This window comes from Stegodyphus dumicola, chromosome 12, assembly GCF_044657685.1.
Source record: "Stegodyphus dumicola isolate Sdum_Otavi_A_Nest chromosome 12, ASM4465768v1".
Taxonomy (NCBI): Eukaryota; Metazoa; Arthropoda; class Arachnida; order Araneae; family Eresidae; genus Stegodyphus; species Stegodyphus dumicola.
The window spans coordinates 86,656,077-86,682,689 of record NC_140779.1 but is presented as its reverse complement, the minus strand read 5'-3'; the positions used below and the strand labels follow the sequence as shown (position 1 = coordinate 86,682,689).

General features: G+C 32.5%; 1 protein-coding gene across 1 annotated transcript in view; it reads right to left on the bottom strand.

Annotated features, from left to right (window-relative positions):
• Positions 1–26,613, bottom strand: part of LOC118203144 (voltage-dependent calcium channel type A subunit alpha-1-like) — a 381,721-nt gene that overhangs the window by 322,163 nt on the left and 32,945 nt on the right. The window contains exons 7-8 of the mRNA XM_035375404.2: positions 18,715–18,830; positions 17,863–17,922 (exon numbers count right to left, since the gene is read on the bottom strand). Of these exons, the coding sequence (XP_035231295.1) occupies positions 17,863–17,922; positions 18,715–18,830 (176 nt within the window). The remainder of the gene's footprint in view (positions 1–17,862; positions 17,923–18,714; positions 18,831–26,613) is intronic.

Genomic DNA, 26,613 nt, shown 5'->3' with positions numbered 1-26,613 from the left:
AGATTTGTTAGATCGCAACGGCGGCAAACTGATAGCTTTTTTAGGACAACGGCTTAAATACTTTTGCAATGCTTTCCTCCTCTTTTCAAAAATTTCTAACACTTTTCCTTTACGTCTTTTACTCTTTTTAGAAGCATATGAATTATCTGACCATCGAAATTTTAATGTAGCATGAAACCAATCATAATTTCTTTCTATATCATCAGAACGTTTATCCTTTTTCAGAGTCTTGCTAGAAACATTACCAGAAGCTTTTTTTGCGAAAAAGTGCGAATAATATTCAGCAATATTATTATAAGTTTTCGCCTTTGGAAAAGGTAGATAAATGCTATCAGCGGCTAATGCTTTAGCTGCATCAAATGATGCTGAACAAAAATCTAATTCAGCAGGAATGGTCTTTTGCGCTTCTTTAGAAAAATTACGGGAAGCCATAACCCATACAAACATACACTATACTAATATTTGCCAAAAAACACAAACTTTCGATCATGAGCAAAAAATTTCGCGGTTTACAATTCATAGTAGAAGTAGTAGTCGTTATCTCTCAAATTATAATTTTAAAGTTACAAAGAGTGGCTTAGCAGCTGGTATGCTCTACATTTAGATTACGTTGATATTAAAAGAAATGAATAGTCATGTTGTATTTACACTGCAATCTGAAATTCTTTGCTCAAATTCAAACGAACGTTTATCCAAAGCTGAATGGAATTACACAAGTTTTATTTAGCCTCAGTGGAGTATTGCAAACACCAGTGTCTCTGTGTTCAAGGCAATCTTCCTGCCAAAAGACAGTTTTCCTATTCAATTCGCATAGTACAAATATCTATATAGCAAAGTAAAAGCTAGAAGGCAAGGGTAAAATCAATAATATTAAGTAATATTTGCATTCAGAATTGCTCTTCGATGTTCAACATTACCTAAAAGTCATTTATGTCACAGTCATATGTATTAATACTTCGTTATCAATAAAACGAGATTTCTCATGGAATTGTTCAGTGAGTTTCTAATGGATTTTTCTGAGCTGAACAATGTTCCACTCGGTGGATAATTTGGTATAATAAAGCCCTCTTAAAACGAACTTACTTATGGTCACACGTGGTTAACAAAATTTCGGCCCCGGCAGCGATATGATGTTAAGGAAGTTTTATCGGGTAACATAAATTACGAATTGTATTTTAGTACGCTGCGTCATTAGATTTTAACATTTAACATGAACTCTCAATTTCTAAAATATTTTTCCTTGTTTTTCTGCAAGGGCTGGATTAAAAAATGTGCAGTGGCTAATCGCACAGACGGTCCAAATAGACTTAGGTTAATCGCACCCAAGGTCCGTAGAAAGAACAGGTTAGCTCACTTGGAGTAAACAAACGAAAAACCAGCGACTCGTTCGGCTGTGACGTCACTGAAGTTCGCTGTAGCATCTCCTAATAGTAGTTTCGTATTTCCTTTTGAAATATTTTCTGTTTTTCAGCGGAAAAGTAAAAATTCTAATATTTGGAGTTGAAACTTATCTACCTAAAATATTGTTTACTGTATAGAATAAGTTTTAATTACGAAAAGTTCCCTCAGTAATTTATTGTTTCACCAAAAATCTTCCAAACTTCCTTACAGAATTTGCTATTCAAGATTCAGCTGTTTATACCGTTACTCATTTTAGCTTCAACAGACTGAAAACCCACATTTCACAAGAACTGGAAAATATGTAGTGTAGTCAGAGCTTAAATTGTGCCGGCTCCGGTACTTTTCAGTTCATGGGATAAATGATAATTCTAGCCGGAGCGCATCGGAACCCTACATAAGAAGGCTCCGGCACTTCTTTTATGTAATTAACGGAACTACAATTTCAGTAGAAATTTAATCTCAAAAATTTTATTTTTAGCAGCAATAAAATTATATTAAAAATCGCTTATTAAATGTTCATTTACCTCTTTACATTTTATTGAATTATTTTAATAAATAATAATTAATGAATTGTTAGATAATAATTAATAAATATTAATTGCTAATATTAATTAAATAATTATTTATTAATTTCATAATAATTAACTATTTAATTTTTAAATGATAAATGATTTTAATAGTCATTTCATTTATTTATTTATTCTTGTTCCTCTTTACTAACGGTCTTCCATAGGGTTCCGGCACTTCTAATTTTAGAAATTAAGCCCTGAGTGTAGCGATATAGAAGAAATTCAAATTAAGATTATTTATTCTATAAAGCTGTACAGACTTGTCCCTAAGGTTTGGAATCTAATTTGGCTGAAATTTAAATTAGTTTTTTTGCTAAAGCCTACTTTCAGTCCAATTGTTTCTGCAGTACTTGTTTCATTTAGAAATCTTAGTTGACTTGTGGCTTTTCTTTCTTTCTTTTTTTTTTTTTCAGATGAACTTACATGAGCTTTTCCTCTAATATATGATTAATTTTAATAGATTAAAAAAAAAAAGAAATTGCATGAAATTATAAGTCGCTAGATTCTAAAACTTGTTTGTAATTTCTTGATGTAAAGCAGCAACAAGAAACATAAACAAATGAACTATTTAAGCTATAACTGAAAGGAAGTGTAATACTTAATCAGCAGACTCTTTAAAATCAGAAGCTGCATTATGTAATTCTATATAAAAATTGAGACTTAATTTTAATTTAAATCTTAATTCTTTGAATTTTACTTTTTAGCAAAAATAAAAAATAAAAATTTCCAAAAGTATTCAGATAGAAGATGTTAACTTTTTATATAAAAAATGAGTTTGTTTTGGTATCAAAAAAGAAATATGTTTATATAATAACTTAAATATTACATTTCATTGAGCATATTCAGTTTAACCATTCTATGAATAAAAAAATTAGATTTATCAGTTTAGTTGTGGAAAAATATTATTCATACACAGATAAATGCACTCATAAAAACATTATGCAGTTTATCTTAACGTCATTTGACTGTCATCGTACTTTCTGTGAACACATGGAAAAAGGGTGGATGTTTATTTAATATGATGACCTGTGTACAATATCCCCACGGACATAATGATTACATTTGTAGATACTAGCAAAATATAATTCTGCAGGTAAATCTATAAAATTAAATGAAAAAGTCAAAATTGGTACTAAATTTTAATACTACATTCAACAAAATCTTAGTAAATATGGATCTTAATTTTATAAATGAAATTTTGTATGAAATATATCATGGTGAACTGTATAGTAATGGAATGCAAATTTTAAAACTATAATAAATAAAATAATTGCTTAAGTTATATTATTCTTCATAATACAAATCATAACAAATTATAAGTACAGATAGAAAATGAAATTTTATATTTTACAAGAATTTTAGCATATTTGTTTTTTTTAAACGTTTCTATATTCTTAAATCATACATTTCCTAAATTTTGATTGCATTTAAATGCATGCTGTTTATTACTCTGTTTTCAAATAATATGAAAGAAAAAAGCCTTAATAATTAGAAAATTAATATTGCTGAAGGAACTGCTTTACTATCTTTGCAAAATTACCGTAACTAAATTATCCAGAACTGATAGCCTTAAGTATAATAATACAACTTAATTTGCTCGCCAAATGAATTGTGGACTTCTTATATGTTGCTTTCTGTACTCTGCGGTGTTGCATTGCTTACAGGTACCCCGTGTATTAATGATATTGTATTTCTGGTATGTACCATATTAACAGTACAATAGGCTAAAATTCTAAGTAATTGACAAGGTCCATCAGCTGAACACTGGTGGTTTGACTTCAACTCCTGGATAAAAGGCTGGTTGCATGGCCATTTTTCCATGTGTAACACGAGTTAGTTAATGCAGTGAGCTACATACACATAATTTAAAACTATTTAAGCATATTTATATGCATCTGTCACAATTCACAACAGTATTCAAAACCGTTGGAATTTAAATACATCTAATAAAATGCATAGAAGTTTCTATATATGTTAATGAATAAATTAATTTAAGTAACCCGAAAATTCAAAATAACTTGCATCAAATCAAAAACACTATAAGTTTCTATACCTATGAAATAATACATTTTGCTGATTATTTTTTATTTTGCCTGCATTATTGGTGCATAATGCAATCGCGCAGTGCGTACCAACCATTATACTACATAAATTTAATTATATTTGAAAGAAAAAAAATAATAATAAAATTAAAAAAAAAAAAAAAAAAAAAAAAAAAAAAAAAAAAAAAAAAAACGAATGAGTTTCCACAGTCGCGCACAAGCTTACATTCAGTTTAAATCAATGCAAAAATCTTTGTTGATCTGAGGAGAGAAAACTTCAGTGACGTCACATCCAATAGACAGCGAGAACGCATTTTAGTTTGTTTACACCAAGTGAGCTAACCTGTTCTTTCTACGGACCTTGAATCGCACCACCTACGTTAGCGCATGCGCACAACCAACACAGGCATAGCCATTTTACGCCGATTTGCCGTAAGGTAGGTGGAGTGCCGTAAGGCAGGTGGTGCTCAGCGATAGCCAGGGTTGTCAACAGTTTCTGCTTATCTTTCTTGAATGCGATTTCTTTGTTAATTAATTTTTAGTTATTGTTACTGAAATTTACGTGTTATTTGTTTGAGAACGATGGATGTGACAAAAACAAATTTCTTGCCTTTTGATTGTGGAAGCAAGTTTTCCATATATTTTGAATTTGAAAGGGTAAAAAAACTAGTATATGAAAATTAAAATTTTGCTGTTTTGATTAAAATGAGAACGGGAAAATTTTACGAGGGTCATAAAAATCGTGAAACCTTACTGTACGAATATGTTACCTTTGAATGTAAAAAAGGACATATTCATAAAGAGTTATCATAAGCGCTTATATTCATATTCATAAAGAGTTAAATTCTTTTATTTAACACAGAATTTTTATGCAAACTTAGACCCTAGTCTTATAGCATAGAACTGTCAGAATTTATCATTAAATAACAAAACGTATTGAAAATTCTTATATATGCATTACTTTTTCAGTGTCCACACATGTTTATATGTTAAAGTTATTTATGAAATAAAATCTGATAATTCATTTGCGTGTGCAAATTTTTCAATCTGAACCTCTTACATTAAATTATTTTTGTCTTTTAAATTACATCCCATTATTTATTTAAATTTAATTAATTAATGTGTTTGTACTAATATCCCAAAGTTCTTTGAAATATTTTTTGTGTTCTGAAAATGAATATTTTCATAGAAATTCTGAGTATTTCGTAGAAAAATGAAACAAGCATACAATATTGTTAATAACCAGTATGATATGACTGTTAATTTAATAGTTTATTTTATCGCTTTTAAGTTATTTCATGTCTAAATTTTCTACGCAGACATAATCTGTCTAATTTTTAATGTCCCTTTTCTCAGGCGAAAAATTTCAAAGAGGAATGAACAAAAATCTTGATTTTACAAAACTCATATGGGAATCTAAATGTATTCTAAGAAGTACAAAAAATGTAAATGAGATTTTACTGCCTCTCCCAAATCAGTCATTTAAACTATTCTTACCGTTCAGGAGAACGAACGGTTGGAATAGTTTATGTAAACACAAAAATCTGCCCTTTTTATATATACATAAATAAAAGAAACGTGTTCCTTCTTTTTATATATATAAGAAAAGGAACACATTTCTTTTCTAATCTTTTGAGTCGCTAACGCTTAAAAAATGATAAACTATGTCAACGTAGTAGCCTGCCTGTAAAAAAAAAAGAGAGACTCACTACAACAGACTTTGGGCAGTTTACGTTCTTAGGATTCCTTCTTTTCGATTCGGTTCGGTTCAAATGACGGATCCGACAACTCAAAGCGCATGCGTTGTTAATGTTAGCTATTCGCACCGCTGGTGCGAATGTCTCGTTTCATTTAAATGGAAACCTCATAGAATATACTGTATTCTTTAAAACACAGCCAATACGATTAAAATTGCTCAACAGTTGAGATTATCGCATCAACAATGAGATTAAGTCTCTCTAAAAATGAGCTTCAATCAATGAATATAATTCTGTGTTCGGATATACTTTGTTCTTTGTAAAAAGTTAGCTAATACGACTAGTGTTAACCCTTGAGTAACTCTGAATTAATCACGCAAAAATTACTTGCATGTCTTCTTCTGTCAACGCTCACTGGAGCCAGTTAGTTTTTTTTCTTCTTCCTAAACTCCATTGATAAAAATGTTCGTATTGTTTGTTCTCTAGCTTCCAGAAAATTTTAGTACAAATACTTTCTTACACATAAAATAATTCCAGTTTTCGCATTTGTATGTTATTGTGTATGATATTTATTTTGGAATTTTAGTATAATTTTCCATTTAGCATTTCTGAGTATTATGGTGTACTTTTCTGTGCTTGGCATTTTTTGCTCTTCGATCGTATTTTTTTAAATGTAAATTAATAATGTGCCTTTCAAGTTTTTTACTAACCTTTCACCAATTAAATGTCCTGTAATTTTTGTTTCTTACATCAACTCGACAGCTTGCCTTTTTATGTGTGTGTGGAGTGTTTGAAATGCGATGCTATGTGCGTATAATATCTTCGTAAATTTATGGATCTCAGAATGCTTTTAGAATCACTTATTCCTGACATCTTTGGACATGTTACTTTTCGATGGGGGTTGGATCTCCAAATCCGTGTACCAGGTTATGCTATTATCCCACATAGGCATAAGAATGTTTGGATTGTCGATGGCTGCCTTTTGTCGATGTTTGGCGCTGACGTTGCAATGGATTTCTGATAGGGGTTGCTACCTTTGGCAGGATTCCCGCCGATTTCAAAATGGGATCTTTTGCCAAAGAGAGTTGAAGCTAATGACTCCGGTAACTATAGAAGCACCGCATTAAGATTTAATAATGTGACGCCTTAAGCTACGAACACCATCAGGAATACTAGAGAGTGAAGAAAATGATTTCTACGGTAGTCTATAGGGCTTTTTCAGAGCAAAAAGAAAATACCTTCGATGATTATCTTAGAAAATATTACCATTCACTTGCGCAATGTTAAGCGCCGTAATAATAATTTAATATATTTTTGTTCCTTCATAGCCTTCTGCAGATTTAGCAATATTAAGACGCTGATTCTTTTTTCGACAGGATTATAAACGCTAGGATAACAATTATTAATAATCAAAGATATCTTTCTCTTTTTTTTGGTCCCTTAAAAAGCAAATGATACATAGGTTATATTTTTATTCGGTACTTTTCCGTTTTGCCTGCGCAAATCTCGTCAAACAGACTTTATTGGCGACAACATACAGTATAGACATAAGAAATGTTAACAAATGTTAGTTCTAAGAACTTTTTATTTTGAAGGCATGAACATTTTAATATCGTTTAAAATTTTGCAAAAAGCCAATAAATAAAGACAATAAATTTGTAAAAAGATATTTATTTAGGAATTTACTATGCTTTCATAGTTCAACAATCCTGATTTGCCGGTTCATATCGTGTGACCCCTAGTGATCTCATCTCACGTAAACTACGCTACAAAAAAAATTAATTGTCTCAGTAATTATCTACATTAATTTCAAGTTAAATCTTAATTTGGAATAAAAGTTTAAATGCAAGAATTGTTTCAATACGTAGGAATAGCTTACTCAGAAATTATGTAAAACCGCAGTGTTTTACTCCGTTAGTGCATTCTCATTCGAGTTGATGAATTAAACCGTTGGCTTTGACTTTTCTATATTTTCGCCTTCGGGTGAGCGGTGTGGTTGCATTCTAATTGACTTAACTACCGCGAATGCCTTAGGGCATAAAATTGAACTATCTAGTAAAAATTCTATATAGTTGTATGCCAGTATTGAAAGAAACAATCAATATTATAAGAAATGGGTGGGATTTGTTTTGAAAATGAGACGTAAAAGGTTACCAGCGAGGATATTCCGTTTGGTGTCAGTTGTACATTTTGGCGACTTTAACGCCTGCGACGGCAAAACGGAAAATACCTTTTATTCTTGTCTCATTTAGGAAGTTTGATTTGATTTATTCAGCACTGGACATTACAAAATTTTTACCTCATAAAGAAAAGTGATAGGAGAGGTAAAGTAAAAAATATATCTCAATGATATTATGTCAGCCATTCTGGGAATGTGATAGCGCGATACGTGGGAGGGGGCGAGCATATCGAAACATCGAAAAAAGATTATTTAAAATATTATTAATTTAATAAAAGGAGGCAAAACAAAATACATTCTGACATAATAAAAAATTGCATTGATGCAATGTACTTCTAAATGTACCAGTACTGCACAATGTATTTGATAATTAATTTATCAATACTAAATTAAGAACAAGTTTAATAATTTCTAGTGACTTCCATGGGCTTGTCTGTCAGAGCAGAGTTATTCAAAGGGAGGTTTAATATTAGAAACTAACACTCAAAGTTCTTTTTCTTTTTAATTGAGACCTATGTTTTGTCTTCAGAGCAGTCACCGCAGAAAATCGGGTTTCACAAAGGTAGATGTTGGAAATGGTAATAGTATACGAAATGCTTTTGTTTTCAGTGCAGAAAATTCATTATCCATCTCTGCCCAAAATTCAAAGAGTGATTTATTACTAAATTACCTTTTGATTTCGCCACTTGACGTGAAATCTATGAAGATTTCTTCTTCGGCAGTTGGAAGTCCTTCTCGAGTATTTTGAAATGGATCCCTAACCCTCTCGTAATTTGCTGTCAAGTTGTCGTCAACAAGAAAATTCTTTTTAAAATTCTTTGCCAGCATGGTTAAGTGATTTTCAAAAGTTTCAAAAACAACTTTGACATGTTGCCTTGTAAATTTATCCACATTTTCAAACATTTCTAGATTTTTTTGCTTTAAATTTCCGCTCCATAATTCCAATTTTCTACAAAAAGCATTAATATTATCCTTCGTCTCTAACACATGTATATTTGCTACTTGGAGTTGACGATTCAATGTATTTAATTTCACGAATATATCGACCAAGTAGCTCAATTTCATCACAAATAAACCATCTCGAAACTTCTCAGCTTCATGTCGGTTTTCCTCTTCTAGAAAAGCGGCAATTTTGCCTCCTGATTTATAAACACATTGCAAGAATTTCCCATGTGATAACTATCTTGCCTCGCAATAAGCTAGCAACGATGAATGTATAAGGTATTTCTCCCGCCCTTTTAGCATGCCTTCATGGTGTAGAGGTTAGCAAACTCGGCGTGTATTCGAGAGGTCCAGTGGTACGAATCCCGGCGAGGAAATTGTTCATTTTTCATGACTTTTGCTTTCTAAACATCCTAATAAATCTACAGTGGTGCCTGAACTAAAAAAGGTGGTGAATGATGATTCTTCACTACCAGAATTTAGCGATTGGGTCCCCTAAATCCCAGTTGCTCTTTAAAAGGGAAGTATATAGGGTATTTCTCTTGCCTTCGTAGTGTAGTGGTCAGCACAATCGGCGCGTATTCGAGAGGTCCGTGGTTCGAGTCCCGGCGAAGACATTGCTCATTTTTCATATCTCCTGCTTCTCAATAACCTAATATCTCTACAAATGCACTGCATCCATGTTTTCTTCACAGAGAAGATTCTTGATTTTGGAAGTCTCATTTTTATATAATTTACTACGGTCACAACTGCCGTTGGTACAGTATTCAGACCATTTCTTGGTCATTCATTTCTTTGGAAGCCAGAGCTTCTCTGTGGATCATGCAACGTGTTCAGATGCACAGTGGAGATTTTTGTTTCACAAGTGCTTGCGCACTTTGGAATCTTCCAGACATTGTACGAGCACCAACGGTGCATATTCCGACACAATTTTTCCGCTCTTTATTTGCCTCGTTTATAAAATTATTTAAAATATCAAAAAATGCTGTTGCTTTGAATCTTATTGCTTTACAAAAGAGTACATACCATCACAAAATCGAACATACGCAATTAAATGAGCATCTCTATTGCTATCTGTGGCTCATGAACCTGAATTGAAAATAATTTGTCGCGGAACTTCCCGAAAAGCTGCTGCTGTACATCTTCAGCTATATAATAGGTTGGACGGGCAACAGTATCATTTGATAGAGGTATGGACTGCAAATCTTTAGCCAAATTATCTTCAAACATAGTCTCTACGATTTCAACTGCAGCTTGCAAAATAAGCTCTTAGCCAATGGTGTAAGGCTTTTTACATCTGGCCATTTTATATAAGACTTTGTAAGTAAAGATTTTTCATTCACAGACAAGTTTTTATTAAATGTTTTTTGTTTTTCATATGATTTTAATTTTAATTCAAAAATTAAAATTAAATAAATAAATAAACTCTCGGGGTTTGTTAACGTACTCACCATGAAGTGCTTCCAAATGTCGTTTAAATTTATTAGATTTCATACTGTCTGCTGCCAAGATTTTTTGAGTAAATAACACACAGGGGCCTTTCTTCTTCATTTACTTCAGTAGTGGTAAACCCAAAATTTAAGTATTCTTGAGAATATCTCCTTGATTTAATTTTCGGATCCACGCTTATCTGTGTTTTATTATCGTTTAACGTTCGCTTAAAACTTAAAAATTTATCCATGATTCTATTTAAATCTACTGCCGTTATTTAATACCGTAAATTGCAATTGACGCGCAAATTACAAAATACAGATTCAAGATCGATTCGGTAGCGATAGAAGGATCGACTCGACCGCAACTGACTGGAATTGCACGAAGTGCAGCATTTCTACACTTTTTGCGCAGACTTTCGATAGGTTGCGCAGATGTCCGCGAGAATGCGGAATGTAATGAATAGCAGAATGTGATGGATAGAGAGCAACTGAGACTAGACTATATTTCTAATGACATTTGTACTTTCAGAAGTGAATGATTGAGGAAATAAATATTTCATTTAATTAAAATTTATTTGCAATCTGTCCCAATTTAAAAATTAGAAAGAAAAAGTAACATAATACTTATCCTATTATTTAAAGGTAACTTACTTAAAATATCTATTACTTAAAAGTAGCATATGCAAAATTTAATACTTGATAATTTGCACGGTTAGGTCGTATTGTAGCTTTAGCGTCAAAATATATTATTATTGCATTCAATACATTGTTATTGTATGGGGGGGGGCGAGGAAAATTATGCTTAAAATTTGGTCGCAAATATTGAAAGTTTAGAAGCACTGTATTATAGTCAAACATCTTGTGTGATAATTTAAGATGACCACCTCCGAAAATGTCCAGTCTTTCTGAAACATACATAAAACATCGGTATTGAACATCATTTCTTTTAAACAGTCGTTTTCATAGAAAACCAAATCTTTTGGAAATGTGGAAGATTGTCTTAGAAATGCTATATTTGTATTCTGTAAATTGCTATTCAGTAAATTTCTTCAATTTAAATGAATAAATCAGATTTTGAAGATAATATATATGTAAGATATAACAAAATACGATAGCTGCTTTAAAAATAATTGACGACCTCAAAATTAACATTCTAGATTTGGGTGATCTCCCCCTAAATTCACCTGTTCTCCCAAATTCGGGATCTTTCTACGTTATGTAACGCTACTGGAAAAGGGCAACTAAAACCAATATTAATCAATCATAGCTTGTCTCTAGAATCGCACCTAATTTGGTATAAATACCTCTGGCGAGTTAATTACTTTATTATTCTGTTAGTTTCTACATTACTAATATCTTTTCGCTCTCTTCTTTAAAATGCCTGTTTCATTCTTTAAAAAAAAAACAATGCGTATAAGAAATTATCGTAATTGTATGAAGATTATGTTATCTACGAGGAATTATTCTAGTGTGCCTGGAAATCTGGAAATATAGAACGATAATTGGCTGAACTTAGTTTGATATCAACTTCTTCCTCTCGCCCTATCACTCAGCCATCGCAACTGTGCTTCAAAATCTTTTCACACACAATATACATATATCTGGCCATTGAAGTCGTTAGAACATTTGCCGCTCGCGGCGGACCCACAGTTTGTCTGCCTGGGCAATCTGTAAATTTGTAGCCCCTCTTGATAAAAGCAAATAACATTAAAGAATGTAAAAATGGGATAGAGGAAATTAAATTAAACATTACTTTTCAATTCAAACTTTTCCATCATTTTTTGTATTATTATTATGATTATTATTTGTTTGAGAAACCACCTATTACAGATTACTATGCTAATAGTACAGAACTATTTCTTAAATGCATAATTAAACATTTATAGTTTGAAAATGATTTTTATTTAAAAATCTCTTATCACAACTAGAAACAGTAACAACAATTGTGAGAAAAGTTTGCAGCAGTACGTATATTAGGTACATTATTTAGAACTTTGTTCTGAACAAGCGTATTTTAGAATAAATAGCAAAAGGTCAACAGGAACAACCTTCCACATTCCTGTTTCGTTTTCTTTAGCAATAATAACGGAAATAAAACTTTGAAACATTCCTCTCTAACCGAGGAATTCTTCCTTATTAACCTTTCGATGGTGCTCAATGCAAGGCCATGGGAGATCAAAATGGCCTTGCTTTAATGCTTTAATGCTTATGCTTTACTAGCCAAGAAAGCTTGGCTGTCGAAAGCTCTGCTGATGTAACGCCCTGAGGGCACTCCACATGGAAGCAATCATATGAATTCCCACAATGGGAGGATGCAATGAAGGAGAAAAAGAAGGGAAAAGCGGACCATGGTCCCTGAATGAGTCACAAATAGACCTGACAAATGGGAGTAGGTAAATTAGCGAGGGAGGCAGTTAAGATGAAAACGTGTAATGTGAAATACTAGAACGGTCAGAAAACTCAGTAACGTATGAACAGATACATGAAAAGTATATACAGGAATATGTTACAGACAATATATACTACAAATAAACAAATGCAAGCTCATGTATTCAAGAACGCATGCCAATTATGCATGAGAGATGGAACAAATCAGGTCACGAAATTATGGTCGCGCAATCTGTGCGCAGTAAATGGACGGATGGTAAAGTCCTTCGGATCTATGCAGTAATTCAGTGTGGCACTAAAGTTTCCTGCGTCAGTGAGGAGTCCTTTTTTGAAAAATTTATCATTGAGTCTATGCACGTAGACGTCCATTGGCTCTAGGTTGAGATCATTGTGAAGCAGAGCAATTCTGATATAAAATGGGCCCCTGTAATAATTCTCAAAATTTCGTTCTGCACTATCTGCAGCTTCTTGATGTCAGCAGGAGAAGCGGCGGCCCAACCCGGTGATGCATAACTCATGATGGGACGCAGAACTTCAATGTAAATATGACGTTTCCTAATAAGGCTAAGTCCACAGTTAGCTAACTGAATCATATACCATCTACGGGTGAGGTTCGAACTCGCCACCTTTCCATTTGCAAAGCAGCGCGCTGACCACTCAGCTATCTGTGATAGCAAAAATGGCCTTGCTCAATCAGCTCAGCTCTTATTCTAACCGCAGTGGGCGCAAACGAACGCAGGACGCATTGAAGGCCCGTTTTCACTTCTGCGTATGCGTATGTGGTTCTCCAATCAGCGAGCGAATTCACTTTGATTGACTTCTGCAATCCGGTCGATGTGCGGTGACGGATGACGTACGGATGGGGTTCAACCATGTTCAACTTCTATCCGTATGTCTGCGGAAGAGTTGGAATCACGTGGTAAAAAAGGAGCAATCAGGTGTCGACACCAAAAACTAATGGCGGCAGAAGTAGCGGTGAACTCAGGGAAAGAACGTTTTGCTAAAAAATACTTATTTCTGAATTAAATTTTAGCGAGAAATCTGCGTACTGAAAATAACAGCAATCAACTGAATTTAGTTAAAAAAAGAAAAGAAAAATAAGATAACTGCAACTACAGTAGTAATTCGCAGAGAGCAGTGATTACTGTCAAGAAAATCAGGTGCAAAAAATATAATTCCAAGACCATGAAATAGCAAAATTTGTCTATACAATTATTTCCTAATTCTGCATGCACATTTACTTTTAATGAAAATGAACATCTGACTATATGAAACTGTTATAGCAAATCAGATAAGGCATTAAAAGATTTTTTTCTTTTGAAACTGGTAAAAACTAATAACGTTATTTATAAACTAAATTATTTATAAATGCATTAAAATCTAGAAATAAGTAAATAAATAAATTAAAATCGTGACGTTTTTAATGATGTGCCCTATAAACTATCTTCTGTGAGGCCACTGGAACACAGAGTACTTGATGCTAGATTAGACTAGGTTCTGTATGGGAGAAAACGTGATCTTTGCCTAACTGCATTCCTTGCTCTTGCTTTAGAAACTATTAACACTCGTTTTCCTCTGAGGCGTGGCTTCACATCTGCACTGATGGTCTCTTTTGGATTTTGCTCAGGGTCTCGTTGCTGCAGTTTTCAGTGAAATTTTTTCATTTCACCTACATGCTGGCTCATTTACACCTCACTTTGATGGAGACCTCGAAGTTACTCATATGTTCCTGCAAAAACTTGTTATTCGTCTTTACCGTGTAAGATTCTCACTAGTGTAATTCGCAGTTACTGTAGAAAGAGACGAATCTTAAGAACTAGTTAGCGAATAATCGCTTAAATTCGTGTGACAAGAAACAACAAGATAGAAGAGTAACTAACCCTTTATTATTCCAATAGGATTTAAGAAAACTCCGTCTTGGAGTGTACAATAAAAGCCGACATTTGGGCTTGAACTTAAGAGACTTAAGAACTAAACTGAAACTAAGATTAACTAAAGAAATATAGCCGAAGCTATCAAGTTTCTAATGCAGTTGGCCCCTTAAACACCAGATGACTGCGAAGCTATCAAGAGCCTGAGTACGGCCGAGATTAATAACAGCTTTGAGACAGAGAGAGTGGCCAAAAGGCAGACGCGCGTAAAGAAGAAACTCTGATTCTCTCCAATTATGCAAGTAGATTTCGCGGTTTAAATACCGCTCCTCCTCATTAAATATTCAGAAAAATTCCAAAAATACGTTCTGGCTAGAAGTAGTAAGTTGAAGTTAAGAATTTGATAGGAAAGGTACTTAAAATTTAACTGTTAATAAAATTAACATAATACTTACACCCCTCTTGAGGAGGCTGCATTTTTTTAGATTCTATCTCTGCTCTCTAGGCTTTGACAAGCAATCAGGAGAATGGGGGTTGCCGTATAAAGAGTTGCAGGGAGCTCCTTAAAGGGATTCATGGAAAGATTTCTTTCCCAGAGGGTACCATCACATTGTGATCTGTATGGGAAACAGATAGCCGACCTTTTGACGAAAAAGGGAACTGATGTTCTCCAAAAGTCTTATAAAGGCCATTATACACTTTGCTAAATTAAAAATAAAGATAATTTTCAAGCAATCATTTCATCATGTAGCTTCCCAAGCAGCTGGTGTTAAGCCCTGGAGTGTGATTTGTGGTACTTATTATATCCCGGACTCACCCTGTGTTGCCGATGTGACTTATTATAGAATTTTGACTGGTTATGATTGTCTTAGTGCCTTTTTTTGTTTTGTTTTAAACTCACTAATTCACCTGAATGTGTTCTGCGTGACTCCGGACAAGGCATGATTGTTCCTTACCTAGACGAATATTTTGCACGAAATAATTTGGATTGTAATGTTAAAAAAGTATTCGGGAGATCGTCGCCTAATGACCTGATGGTAGTACTGGAGAGATCGTTGCCTAATGACCTGATGGTAGTACTGCAGACATCGTTGTCTAATGACCGGATGGTCAATGGCCTAGCATTAGTTTAATAATTAAAACAATTTTTAAGACCCATTAGCGGTCGAACGGTAAAATAGCTGAAAACAGCTAGATCGATTAGTGTTCCAATCCTGCATGTTAGTTTTTGTTCTTTTCCGCATGCTAAACGTGAATACGAGCCAGGTTCCTTTATAAAGTTTCTCAGGAAGGCATTCCTTTCCTTAGGCAAAGAGCCTTCATATACTTTGCCGTAACCAAAATAATCCAGTCCAAAGCAATATTTAAAAACTATAGGAAAAAAATCTGATGTGTACACCACATGACTTCCTTGTACGGAATATTAAATTATACGGATTTTTTCTTGCATTTCGTTTAATATTGGATTGAATTAAATTTATTTCGTCGATAGCGCGAAAAGTACAATAGAATAAATGCACTCTTTAAAATTCACCGTATTCGTTTACCATAGAGACACTGTGTCCCTAGGTTCACTTAACAGTTATATTTCGTTCATATCATAACTCAGAATGCACAAAATTTATATCATTTGAAGAATTATCTAATCGTTGCCACATTTTTATTTAAATACTATAATAAATTTAGAACGATGTATAAAAGAAATTAAGGAAACAGAACAAAAAAGAAACAGTTTTTCACAGACGATTCAATATTTTTCATTCAATTAATTCAGTTCTCACTTCCCGACAAGGCAAAAATACACAAAAACTCAAAATATCTATATTAAAAATTTACGAAGTAAGTCTTAAACACTTATTTTCTCGAAAAAATTCCAGAATGGATTAAGCATGATTTAATTGGCAATAATAAAAGAAGGCGTTATCTTTGTTGTTGTGAAGCTAAGTTTCTCTAGATTGGCAACAAATCCACTAGTCTGCTGTTTCAAATGTAAAGAAACATGCCATGGCAAAATTAATTAGGCATAGCGACACTTAAACAACTTTTAAATTGTTGATAATTCTAAAAATATTGCATATAGATTAACTAAAGGCATAAGAACCTGAACCGGAAGATAAGAACAATATAATTCAATCATTTCTTAAAGCAAAAAATGCACAATTTACAAACATATAAGAATAAAGAAACTGAGATTACTGAGCCGAGTAACAGAGTGGATATATATATACATATATTTATATACTTTTGGTTCGGCCGATTACAACAAAATACGAGGTGCACATCTACATGTTATAGTAATTCTATATACAAAATTTCAACGTTCTGAGGCTACTCGTTGAGTTATTAGAGATACGTACGTATGTACACACAGACGCCACGAAAAGTTCTCTTCAGAATTTTTTTTTTTTTGATGGAGCAACAATTAAGAGAGCTAGTAACTGGAGAGACTTGAGAGAGCATCAGTTCTCGGTTTTTAGTTCAAAGCTGACTTCGAAGTATTATCTCCGTGAGAGCTTCGGCTTTTAGATGCGCTTTGCATTGCTTGCATTGAGTGTTACTATTAGTCATTCGAAGCGGTAACTACTGATTGTGATGTTATACTGAGAAAAGCTGTTCGGGTAATTTTGTGGAACGTTCCAGGACTGTAAAGTGTTTCTTTTATGTAAATTTTATGAAGCAATCGTTGGTTGCGTGCATTTAATACATTACAATCCCGTCATCAGGCCAAAATTTTGGTGTCAGAAATGGGATGGAATGTCGGTTACAAGAGCGATTGATCAACAACTAAGACAGCTGGTTACAGTATTTGCTTTATTCGAAGAGAAGATGGAAGGGGCCCTAAATTCCTTTAAAGAAGAGATAGAAATGGGCCAAGAATCCGTTAAAGCATAGAAAGAAACCCTAAAATATGCAAATCTTCATTGATAAAAGCGCGGCAAGAAGCGATGAAATAGTGACAAAAAGATGGAAGGGACAGTCAAGTCAGTTCAAGAAAAGCCTGAAGAAGACCAAGAGGGAATGAAAAGGAAAATTATTGCCATAACAGAAAACAAATATTAAGCTACGGAAGGCATATCACTGTTGGATACAAAGTTGGAGAAACTCAAGAAACAGTTTCTGTTCTCGAATAACAAATTGGAGAAAGTATTTTTGCTGTCAAACAACAAATCGAAGAAATAGGGTCTTCTGTCGAACAAAAAAGCGACCATATTCCTTTTGGCACCATTGGCATGAGCAACAGTTTGGGGATTTTTTATTTGTCGTCCCTATAACGGAATTGCGCCAATAATTTCATATTAAGCTGGTGATATTTTTGTTAATGTGGCAGATATTTACTTACCTTCTATTATGTGCAATTTTTCTTCTTCTGTTGTTCGTTCTTCATTCAAAATTACTTCCTCTATAAAACATTAAAAATAGTTGTTACTGGAAAGAATTTTGAACGTTTTAAGAAGCAGCCTAAAAATGAGATCGATACACTATTAAACTTTAATTAGAAAGACAGTGTTAAATGTAGTTTACGATTTCTATATGCTTGAGAGAGAATAGGAATTTTGAGTCCCAAATACATGACCAATTTCATTTAAATACATTCTTAATAAAAAATATCTATTTTGATTAAAAAAATATTTAAGACAGATATTGAAAATTATAAAAATTCATTTCTAACCATAAATTAAAAGAAGAGATAATTCAAATTTTAGAGCAGCATTTAAAGCGTTGAATGATATCTGATCTTGAATTTTTACTGAGGAAGTTAAATTTCGATAAAGTATAAATTAAATTTTGATGAAGAATTGATAAAATTGAGAAAATTCGATGTTTACAATTTTTATTTCATTTTGTACAACTTTTGAACTTAAAACTAAGTACATGATGAATATTCTAATTCAGAAGACAAACAACATACTAAGTACATGTTGTTTGACTTCTGAATTAGTGCATGATGTGTGTTAGAAAATTAAATTGCTATAAAATATTTCTCAAATAACACCCTGAGTTTAAAATCCGGACTCAGATTTATTTTCTATAATTATATTATTATTATCTCATACCTGCTATCCAATTATCAGAAAATAATTTTGCGTCTGGCTAACGCAAAAGCATTCTCCTTTTTTTAAACTGCTAGTTACACTTAAAAATCAGTTTAACATTTTTAATATTCATTCAAACCCATTAAAAATTTACACACCTGCTTTGCATATCCACTCTACATATCCATTAAGCTCTCTTTCTAATTGTTGTTGTCTTCTGAGTTTAAGAAATTCTTGTCTATTTTCTACACGTTCTCGCTCTTTTGCGAATTCTCTGAAAAAGAAATTGATATCATTGAGAAAAATGGATGACTATTTTTCTTAAATATAGTACTCATGGAACAAAATTTTCGGCATCATAAGATAAATTAGCACTTGAGTTTTTTGGAACTTGGAGATACAATTGGTTTCAGCTGATTAAGTTTTCACCAGTATTCAGTTAACCCTTCAATGCATGGTGATGCATATATGAATCATACCCATTTTTGTTTAATTTAGCATTAAAAAAATTACAAAGCAGACGATTTACTGGGCTGATTTTTACCTTACTATAGCCATATCAATGTTTAGCTACTCTTTTTCCTAGTAGATGGCAACATAAAACTGTACTTTTTATTTCATTAGTGCCAAGAACACAGAATTCATTTCTGTTTTTTCAGTGGTCAAGTTAGCTTTGTGTTATTCATAAATTCAATATTAGGGGCTTAAAAATTTTAGTCTGTATAGCTGAAGGTATGCACTTTTCAATTCTATGTTAAGATTTAACTACCGAATTCTTTTAAAATGAAATATTTCAAGTTTTCTGTTTGATTCATATATGCATCACTATGTATTTATGATTAGACTTCACTCTAGAGTGCAGTGTGATGCATAAATGAATAAGGTTAAAATTCAGAGTGGATTTGTAATTATACGACTTCATAATACCTTTTATTTCATGATTATTTTTATATTAAATATACCCACTCGATATTTTCATGCATTGTTCTTATTTAGAGTCATAATATATTAATTTTATGTCTCTAATTATGTAGTATGTATATTGTTTGTTTGTAATGAAAATTCCTTTAATTTTTTTATTTATGGTCATTTACTGGGTTAATTGTTTTCAAACTATTTTTTATTTGGTCTCGGTGGATTTGCTCACAAGTTTGAAGTATACTCAAGTCAAGAAAGTCTACCTCACAATCGCTTAGCAAATGATGCAGAATTGGGCACCAGTGTAAAAGTTGTGAAGAACTTTGTAGGAAATTCCTCGAAATCAAAATTTCGTAGTTGGACAACTTTTTATACTTCAATTGATATAATGAAGTGTTTAACTGATCAGGGCATTCTTTGTTTGGGAACTGTGCGTAGGAACAGAATTCCAGGTTGCAAGCTCATTGCAATAGAGCAATTGAAAAGTGTCGAGAAGAACAAGCGTTGAATATGCAATTTAGTGTGGAAAAACAATAAGAATGTGCTCCTGTTATCTACGTTTGCTAGGAAACACTCCGTTGAATAGATATCTAGATTCGCTAGGAAGAAAGAAAGAGACAGTTACTGTGGACTGCCCAAATATTGTGAAACGATGCAACAAATACATGGGGGGCGTAGATTTGCTGGATAGCCACATAAGAAGATACAAAATAATTCTGAGATCAAGAAAGTGGTACATGAGTTTTTTTTTTCCACTTCTAAGACCTCGCGGTCATAAATGCGTGGCTGCTGTACAAAATAGTGTCTCTACAGAATGGAACAAACTCCAAGGATTTGCTAAACCTGGCCACCTTTCGGTTTGAGCTATCCATTGGACTGTGCAAATTGGATGAAAGTTCAGTTCCTAAGCGTGGAAAACCGAACGGTCTTTTACTAAATGTTTACAATGTGACGAAAGACAGAGGGGTACTGCATCAAAAATCCCTCCAATCTGCATCACACAGGATAAAATTCAACATGTTTTCACATGGAACGAAATCTCACTCGTTGTAAAATTCCAAACATTTATTGGATGTAAAAAATCCGTTGCAGCATTATGTCTAAATAAGGATAGAAATTGTTTCGAAATTTTCCATACAACGCAAATTGCACCATAAATAAATATACATGTACAAATTATTTTATTCGTCATTTTTATTTAAATTTTCACCACAGTTTTAATTTCTATAAAGTCTGAACATGATTAATTAGAATTAAGTATTAATAAAATTTTAATTAAAGTCAGTATCTTCTAAAAACAATAAATAATTAAGTATTTTATGCCAATATTTATTAAATACATTATTGTAAATGATTTTTCATGTCGTTTACATTTTAGTGCTAAATGCATGACGATGCATATATGCATCAAACCTACAAATTCAAAAAAATTACCAATAAAAAATTTTAAATAATTTTTTAAATATTTTTCCATATTTATTTAAGCCATGACCATGAAGAAAAAAAAAGTTTGATGAAAATATAAAAAATCATGCATTGAAGGGATAATTAGTTTTTAAGCGGGGAAGCATGCCGCCGATAAGGCGGAAAAAAATTAGCGAAGCATGTGCCACCAACTAGTAGCACAAAGAAGAGGTATTCTTTCCGATTCTGTTGTGTAGCAAAATTCATTTAATTATTTTACGTATTGCTTATCAAAATTTAATTTATTAACTATTCTAAATTTATGCTAAACAACGTGTATTTCAATTAATTATTTGTATTGTTTGGGTTAATTTTAGTTGAGATTTTCTGTACGAAAGATTGGTAACTTCTTTTCACTTCCTACTTGCAAACGCGCTGAAACACACAATGGAATTGAGTAAATTTCCACGTAATAAACTAGGATTTTTGTGACTTAATTTAAGTTGAACTCTTAATATTTAATATCATTATATGCAGAAAAATTAGCTCTTTAATTTGAGATTAAGACATAATCCTAGTTTTAACAGATTTTAAGTTATAGCCTTTTAATTAACGAAAAACTTGCAAAACATTTGTTTGATTACAATGGGGGATGAATTGGGAAAATTTAGCACTCAGTGATAAAAATATCGTGTTTTTTAAACTTGGGTAAAGCAGTTTCCTGTGGGGATGACAGTTTCAGCTTCATTTCAGAAGTTCCGGTACTCTTAAATTCTGCTTCGTTGTATCCCGAAGTTCCTGTATTCCGTAATGCTGTTCCTGTTGTATCCCGTGTTCCTGAATTAAATGACGAGAAGATCCTTAATTTTGACTGCTGTTGTTGGCACCTAGTGATTTACCAACTTATACTGTTCCTGCTTCATAGACAATAGAAATGGACTTTTCATAGACTTCGGACGGATATTCTCACCTTAACTAGAATTCCTGTGTTCGTGCGCAATGACTGACGAGGGAGCTTCTGAGGCTGGACGGATAGTGGTAGCTAAGTTCATTTTCCTTTAAATTCATTTTCAACTTAATTTGATTAGCTAAGTAATTGGTTGAGGGAATAATAGTTATCCATGTTTTAAAATTTTTTTAAGTACTAGCGGAATAGTAACTTAGAACGTATTGGAAAATAAAAACAAAGGGGGGTTCTTAAATAGATTGTTACGGTTAATGATTTATGTTAAAGTTAATTTAATTTTGTTAAGGTTAATTGTTTAGTGTATCAGATGGCTTGAGAAATCCATTCCTTAATTCCGTTGGCAAGAATTTGTTAATCAAATTTTAAATTTGTTTACTGTTTTGTAATTTAAAATTTGTTAAAGTTGTTCTGTCTTTTGTTTAATTAATTTTGTGCAGTAGAATATTTTGTGTTTTCATCTTTTTTGGGCACCCATCAGCGGCCGAGCGATAAAATCGTTGAACACTGGTAGTTCGGTCCGAGGTTCGAATACCGCGAACGGGCTGGTTGCATAGGCGCTTTCGTGGTTTTTCCCATGTGTAACGTGTATACGAGCCAGTTTCCCTTAGAAAGTCCTCCACGAAGGCATCCCTCCCCTTAGGCAGATAGCCCTAGTGTGCTTTGCCGTATTCTCAATACACGCATCTTTTTTGGTTATTATAAAATTAATAGTGTAGGAAAAATTTTATTCGGTGCAATATTAATTTCAATTTTCCTCCTTTCCGGTTATTGTAAATTGATAGTATTTAGAAAACCATCGTTAGAATGATTTGGTACTTGACAATGTCTGAATTCTAAAATTCTGCACCCGTTACTTTCCTAGCTGTATTGTGTTAATCTGAAAATGTTCAACAGATTAAGTATTTTGTTTCAAAATATGAAAGTGTTCATTAATATACAATGTTAATAATTATTGTTAAAAAAAGGAAAATGTTTATACTGTTGGTTAAAGATAATTGATAAATTGGTTTTATCTCCCCGGAGGGAAGGTTTATTTTTTTTTTAAAGTAATAGTCATATATTGTTTTAAGATCTAAAACTAATTTGATGCTATATTATTTGGTTTAATAAATTTATGTTATTCTTTGGATTAATTAATTGTATGTTTTATTTTATCTTTTCTCCATACATTCACCAGTCTACAGATTAGGATATTTACGGAAAACACAACGCAGTGTACCAATAAATGTGAGTTATATTTAGGTTAGGAAAATTTAAATTTTTGCGTTTCTATGTCTTTACTAAAAAGGCACAGAAAAATTCCATTTCGTGTTGTTAGCACTTATTATTCTTTAGCAAAATTTATGACTATTTTTTTTGCTCTCAAAAATAAATTCAGAATATCCGCCAGTGACTTGACTTTTCGTAGTCCTTACAGTAGGAAGATGGTTGATTTCCCTCATGATAATCGTCAAGTTCATGATTGGTTGCATGTTTTCATCCGCTTATGTTACTTGTGATGTAACGCTCCTGAGAAAATAACTAAATTTCCTTCAAGTCTGTCTGGATGGAATTTTATCTTCAAAATTCTTGATCAGCACGGAACAATTTTTGTCTTTCAAACCTGTTTCAGTCTGTTTTTCCCGTTTTCGAGGTTTTGGTAATTTCTTGATTGAATAAGTGAAACTGAATAAGCGAAAACAGTTTGTGTTTAAACACGCACACCTGATTCATATTCTACATACAATAAACAAGCATTGCCACAAAAGAATAAAGAAACAAAAGTTTTAAGTATATTTAATTTTAAATAAATGATACAGCAAACGCCATGAATAAATTTTACAGTTTTTAATAATACACTTGATTTAAAAATCAGTGATTTAGAAAGCTCAGATTTATAATTTTTATTTAGATTTTTGTCTGTTTCAAAACATTTCTTTTAAATTTTAGTAAGCAAATAAATTCAAAACAAAATCTAGGGCAATATGTTTGACTTTGTACGTTTTGGAGGGAATAATGTGTGCGCAAAATTGAGAAATATACACAGATGAAAGGAATTACAGTACAGAAAACTACAATAAATGAAAAATTAATTCGGTCTTAATAAATTATAAATTAATAAATTTGCGTTATAATTTATATTCAACATGTTTCATTTTACCTCTAAAGTAACAAACTGCATAGAATGTTTACTGGTAATGAGAATGTTCTATCTCAAACATTAAACCGCTTTAAAATTTTGAATACCAAAACAGTACACCAAGGAAAGCTTCATAATGAATTAATTCATTTTAAAAATCTTTTTTCATACATTCTTCAGCGCACAGAAAAAAAGAAACCTTAAATTTGTAAACATAAAATAATTTTAATTAGATTAAAATTAAAGAAAATGTTTTAGAGATATACATGTAGAAATAGAATATATATATCTAGTATTTTAGGTGCGTAGTTAGATAAAATGCATAAACCAGTAATTTCCATGCGTGGCCGTTTCCAAACACAACTTTATTCCATCAGCTTAGTTTTGGTAGACAAAGCCTTTATCCAGTCATAATGAAATACAATAATTTTTATGTACATAGGTTTTTAAAGGTATGACGTAGGCATTTTAGTAAGGCAAAGCAGCACGGTGTTGACAGAGCAGAAGTTAGGGAAAGAAAGATGACGTAATTACTTATGAGCTGTATTTATTCCGAGTATATGCAGAAAGTACTCTCAGCTATGATTGGTTAATTTTAGGTTGTTATGTAACATGGAAAGATCTCGAATTTGGGAGAACAGATGAACTTGGGGGGGGACACCAAATTTAGAATAGTTAATTTTGAGGTCTCCCAATCGTTTCTTAGTGTAGCCATCGTATTTTGTTATATCTTGTAAAATATCACAAATTTTTATTTTAAAACAAAATTATTCCAACTTATTTCCGCGTAATATGCTGATGAAAATTAATCAGTATAGACAAAAAGTAAGAAATTTAGAACGAAATCCGCAAAGACCTAAAAGATGTGAAAGTGAAATTCAGAACCAGTAAAATTTCAAAATTATCTATAAATATATAAAAATTAACCCAAACTCAAAATAATTTAACAAATGTGAAATACAAAAACCATAAAAAATACATTGGAAGAAGAATTTAAATATTCAGTTTTCAATGCCGCCATTTTCGGATGCGTTCTTTTTGTGGCATCGCAAGTTCAACGGCTTTTATTTAAAACTTATGATAATTTTTTTTGTGTCTAAAACTCGATTTAAAAATTTATGCCAGAAAGATTTTCTTATAATAGAAGAAACATAGGTGAACTTTATACATTATTCACAGGAACAAGCTATTCTGTCGCAAATTCGCTAAAAGAACAATGCTTAGAATTTTTTCTCAAAGCAATCGCTTACGAAATTTCCATCGCAATAAAAACAAAAATCTGATGTGCACACAATATGACTTCCTTGTACGGAATATTAAATTATACACATTTTTTCTTGCATTTCATTTAACCGTATTGGATTGAATTAAATCTACTTCGCCGACAGCGCATAAACCACAATAGAATAAATGCATTCTTTAAAATTCACTCTAGTATTTGTTTACCATAGCGACACTCTGGCGCTAGATTCACTTAACAGTATTATATTTCGTTCATATTATAACTCATAATGCACAAAATTTGTATCATTTAAAGAACAGAATTATCTAATCGTTGCCACATGTTCTATTCAAATACTATAATAAAGCTAGAAAGAATCAATCAAACAAAACAAAAATCAAGCAAAAGAAATCAAGCAAACAAACAAAAAAAAAAAAAAAAAAAAAAAAAAAAAAAGAAACAGTTTTTCACGGACGATTGAGTATTTCTCATTCAATTGATTCAGTTCTCGCATCGCGAGAACGCAAAAATACGTAAAAACTCAAAATATCTATATTAAAATTTACGAAGTAAATCTTAAACACTTATTTCCTCGAAAAAATTCCAGAAAGGATTAAGCATGATTTAATTGGCAATAATAAATAAAGGCGTTATCTTTGTTGTTGCGAAGCTAAGTTTCTCTAGATTGGCAACAAATCCACTAGTCTGCTGTTTCAAGTGTAAACAATCAATGGCCGCCATAAAAATAAAAGGCTTAGCGGCACTTAAACAACTTTAAAATTGTTGATAATTCTAAACATATTGCGTACAGATTTACTAAAGGCATAAAAACCTTAACTGGAAGATTAAAACAACATAATTCAATCATTTTTATAGCAAAAAATGTACAATTTACAAATATATAAGAGTAAAGAAACTGAGATCACTGAGCCGGGTAACAAAGTGGATATATATATATAAATATATTTATATACGTTTGGTGCGGCCGATTGCAACCAAAATACGAGGTGCACATCTACATGTTATAGCAGTCCTATATACAAAATTTCAACGCTCTGAGGCTACTCGTTTTTGAGTTATGCGAGATACGTACGTACGTACATACGTTCGTACAGACGCCACGAAAAATTCTCTTCAGAATTAATTTTAAAGCAGTGTTATATTTTTTTGGTGGCAACGAGTCTTTTATTCTGTCCTTACGTGGTGTGGTGTGGTGTATTTAATTATGGCAAAGCACACTAGGGCTATCTGCCTAAGAGGAGGGATGCCTTTCGTGGAGGACTTTCTAAGGGAAACTGGCTCGTATACACGTTACACATGGGGAAAACCACGAAAACACCCATGCAGCCAGCCCGTTCGCGGGATTCGAAACTCGGACCGAACTACCAGTGTTCAGCGGCTTTACCGCTCGGCCGCTGGTGGGCCAT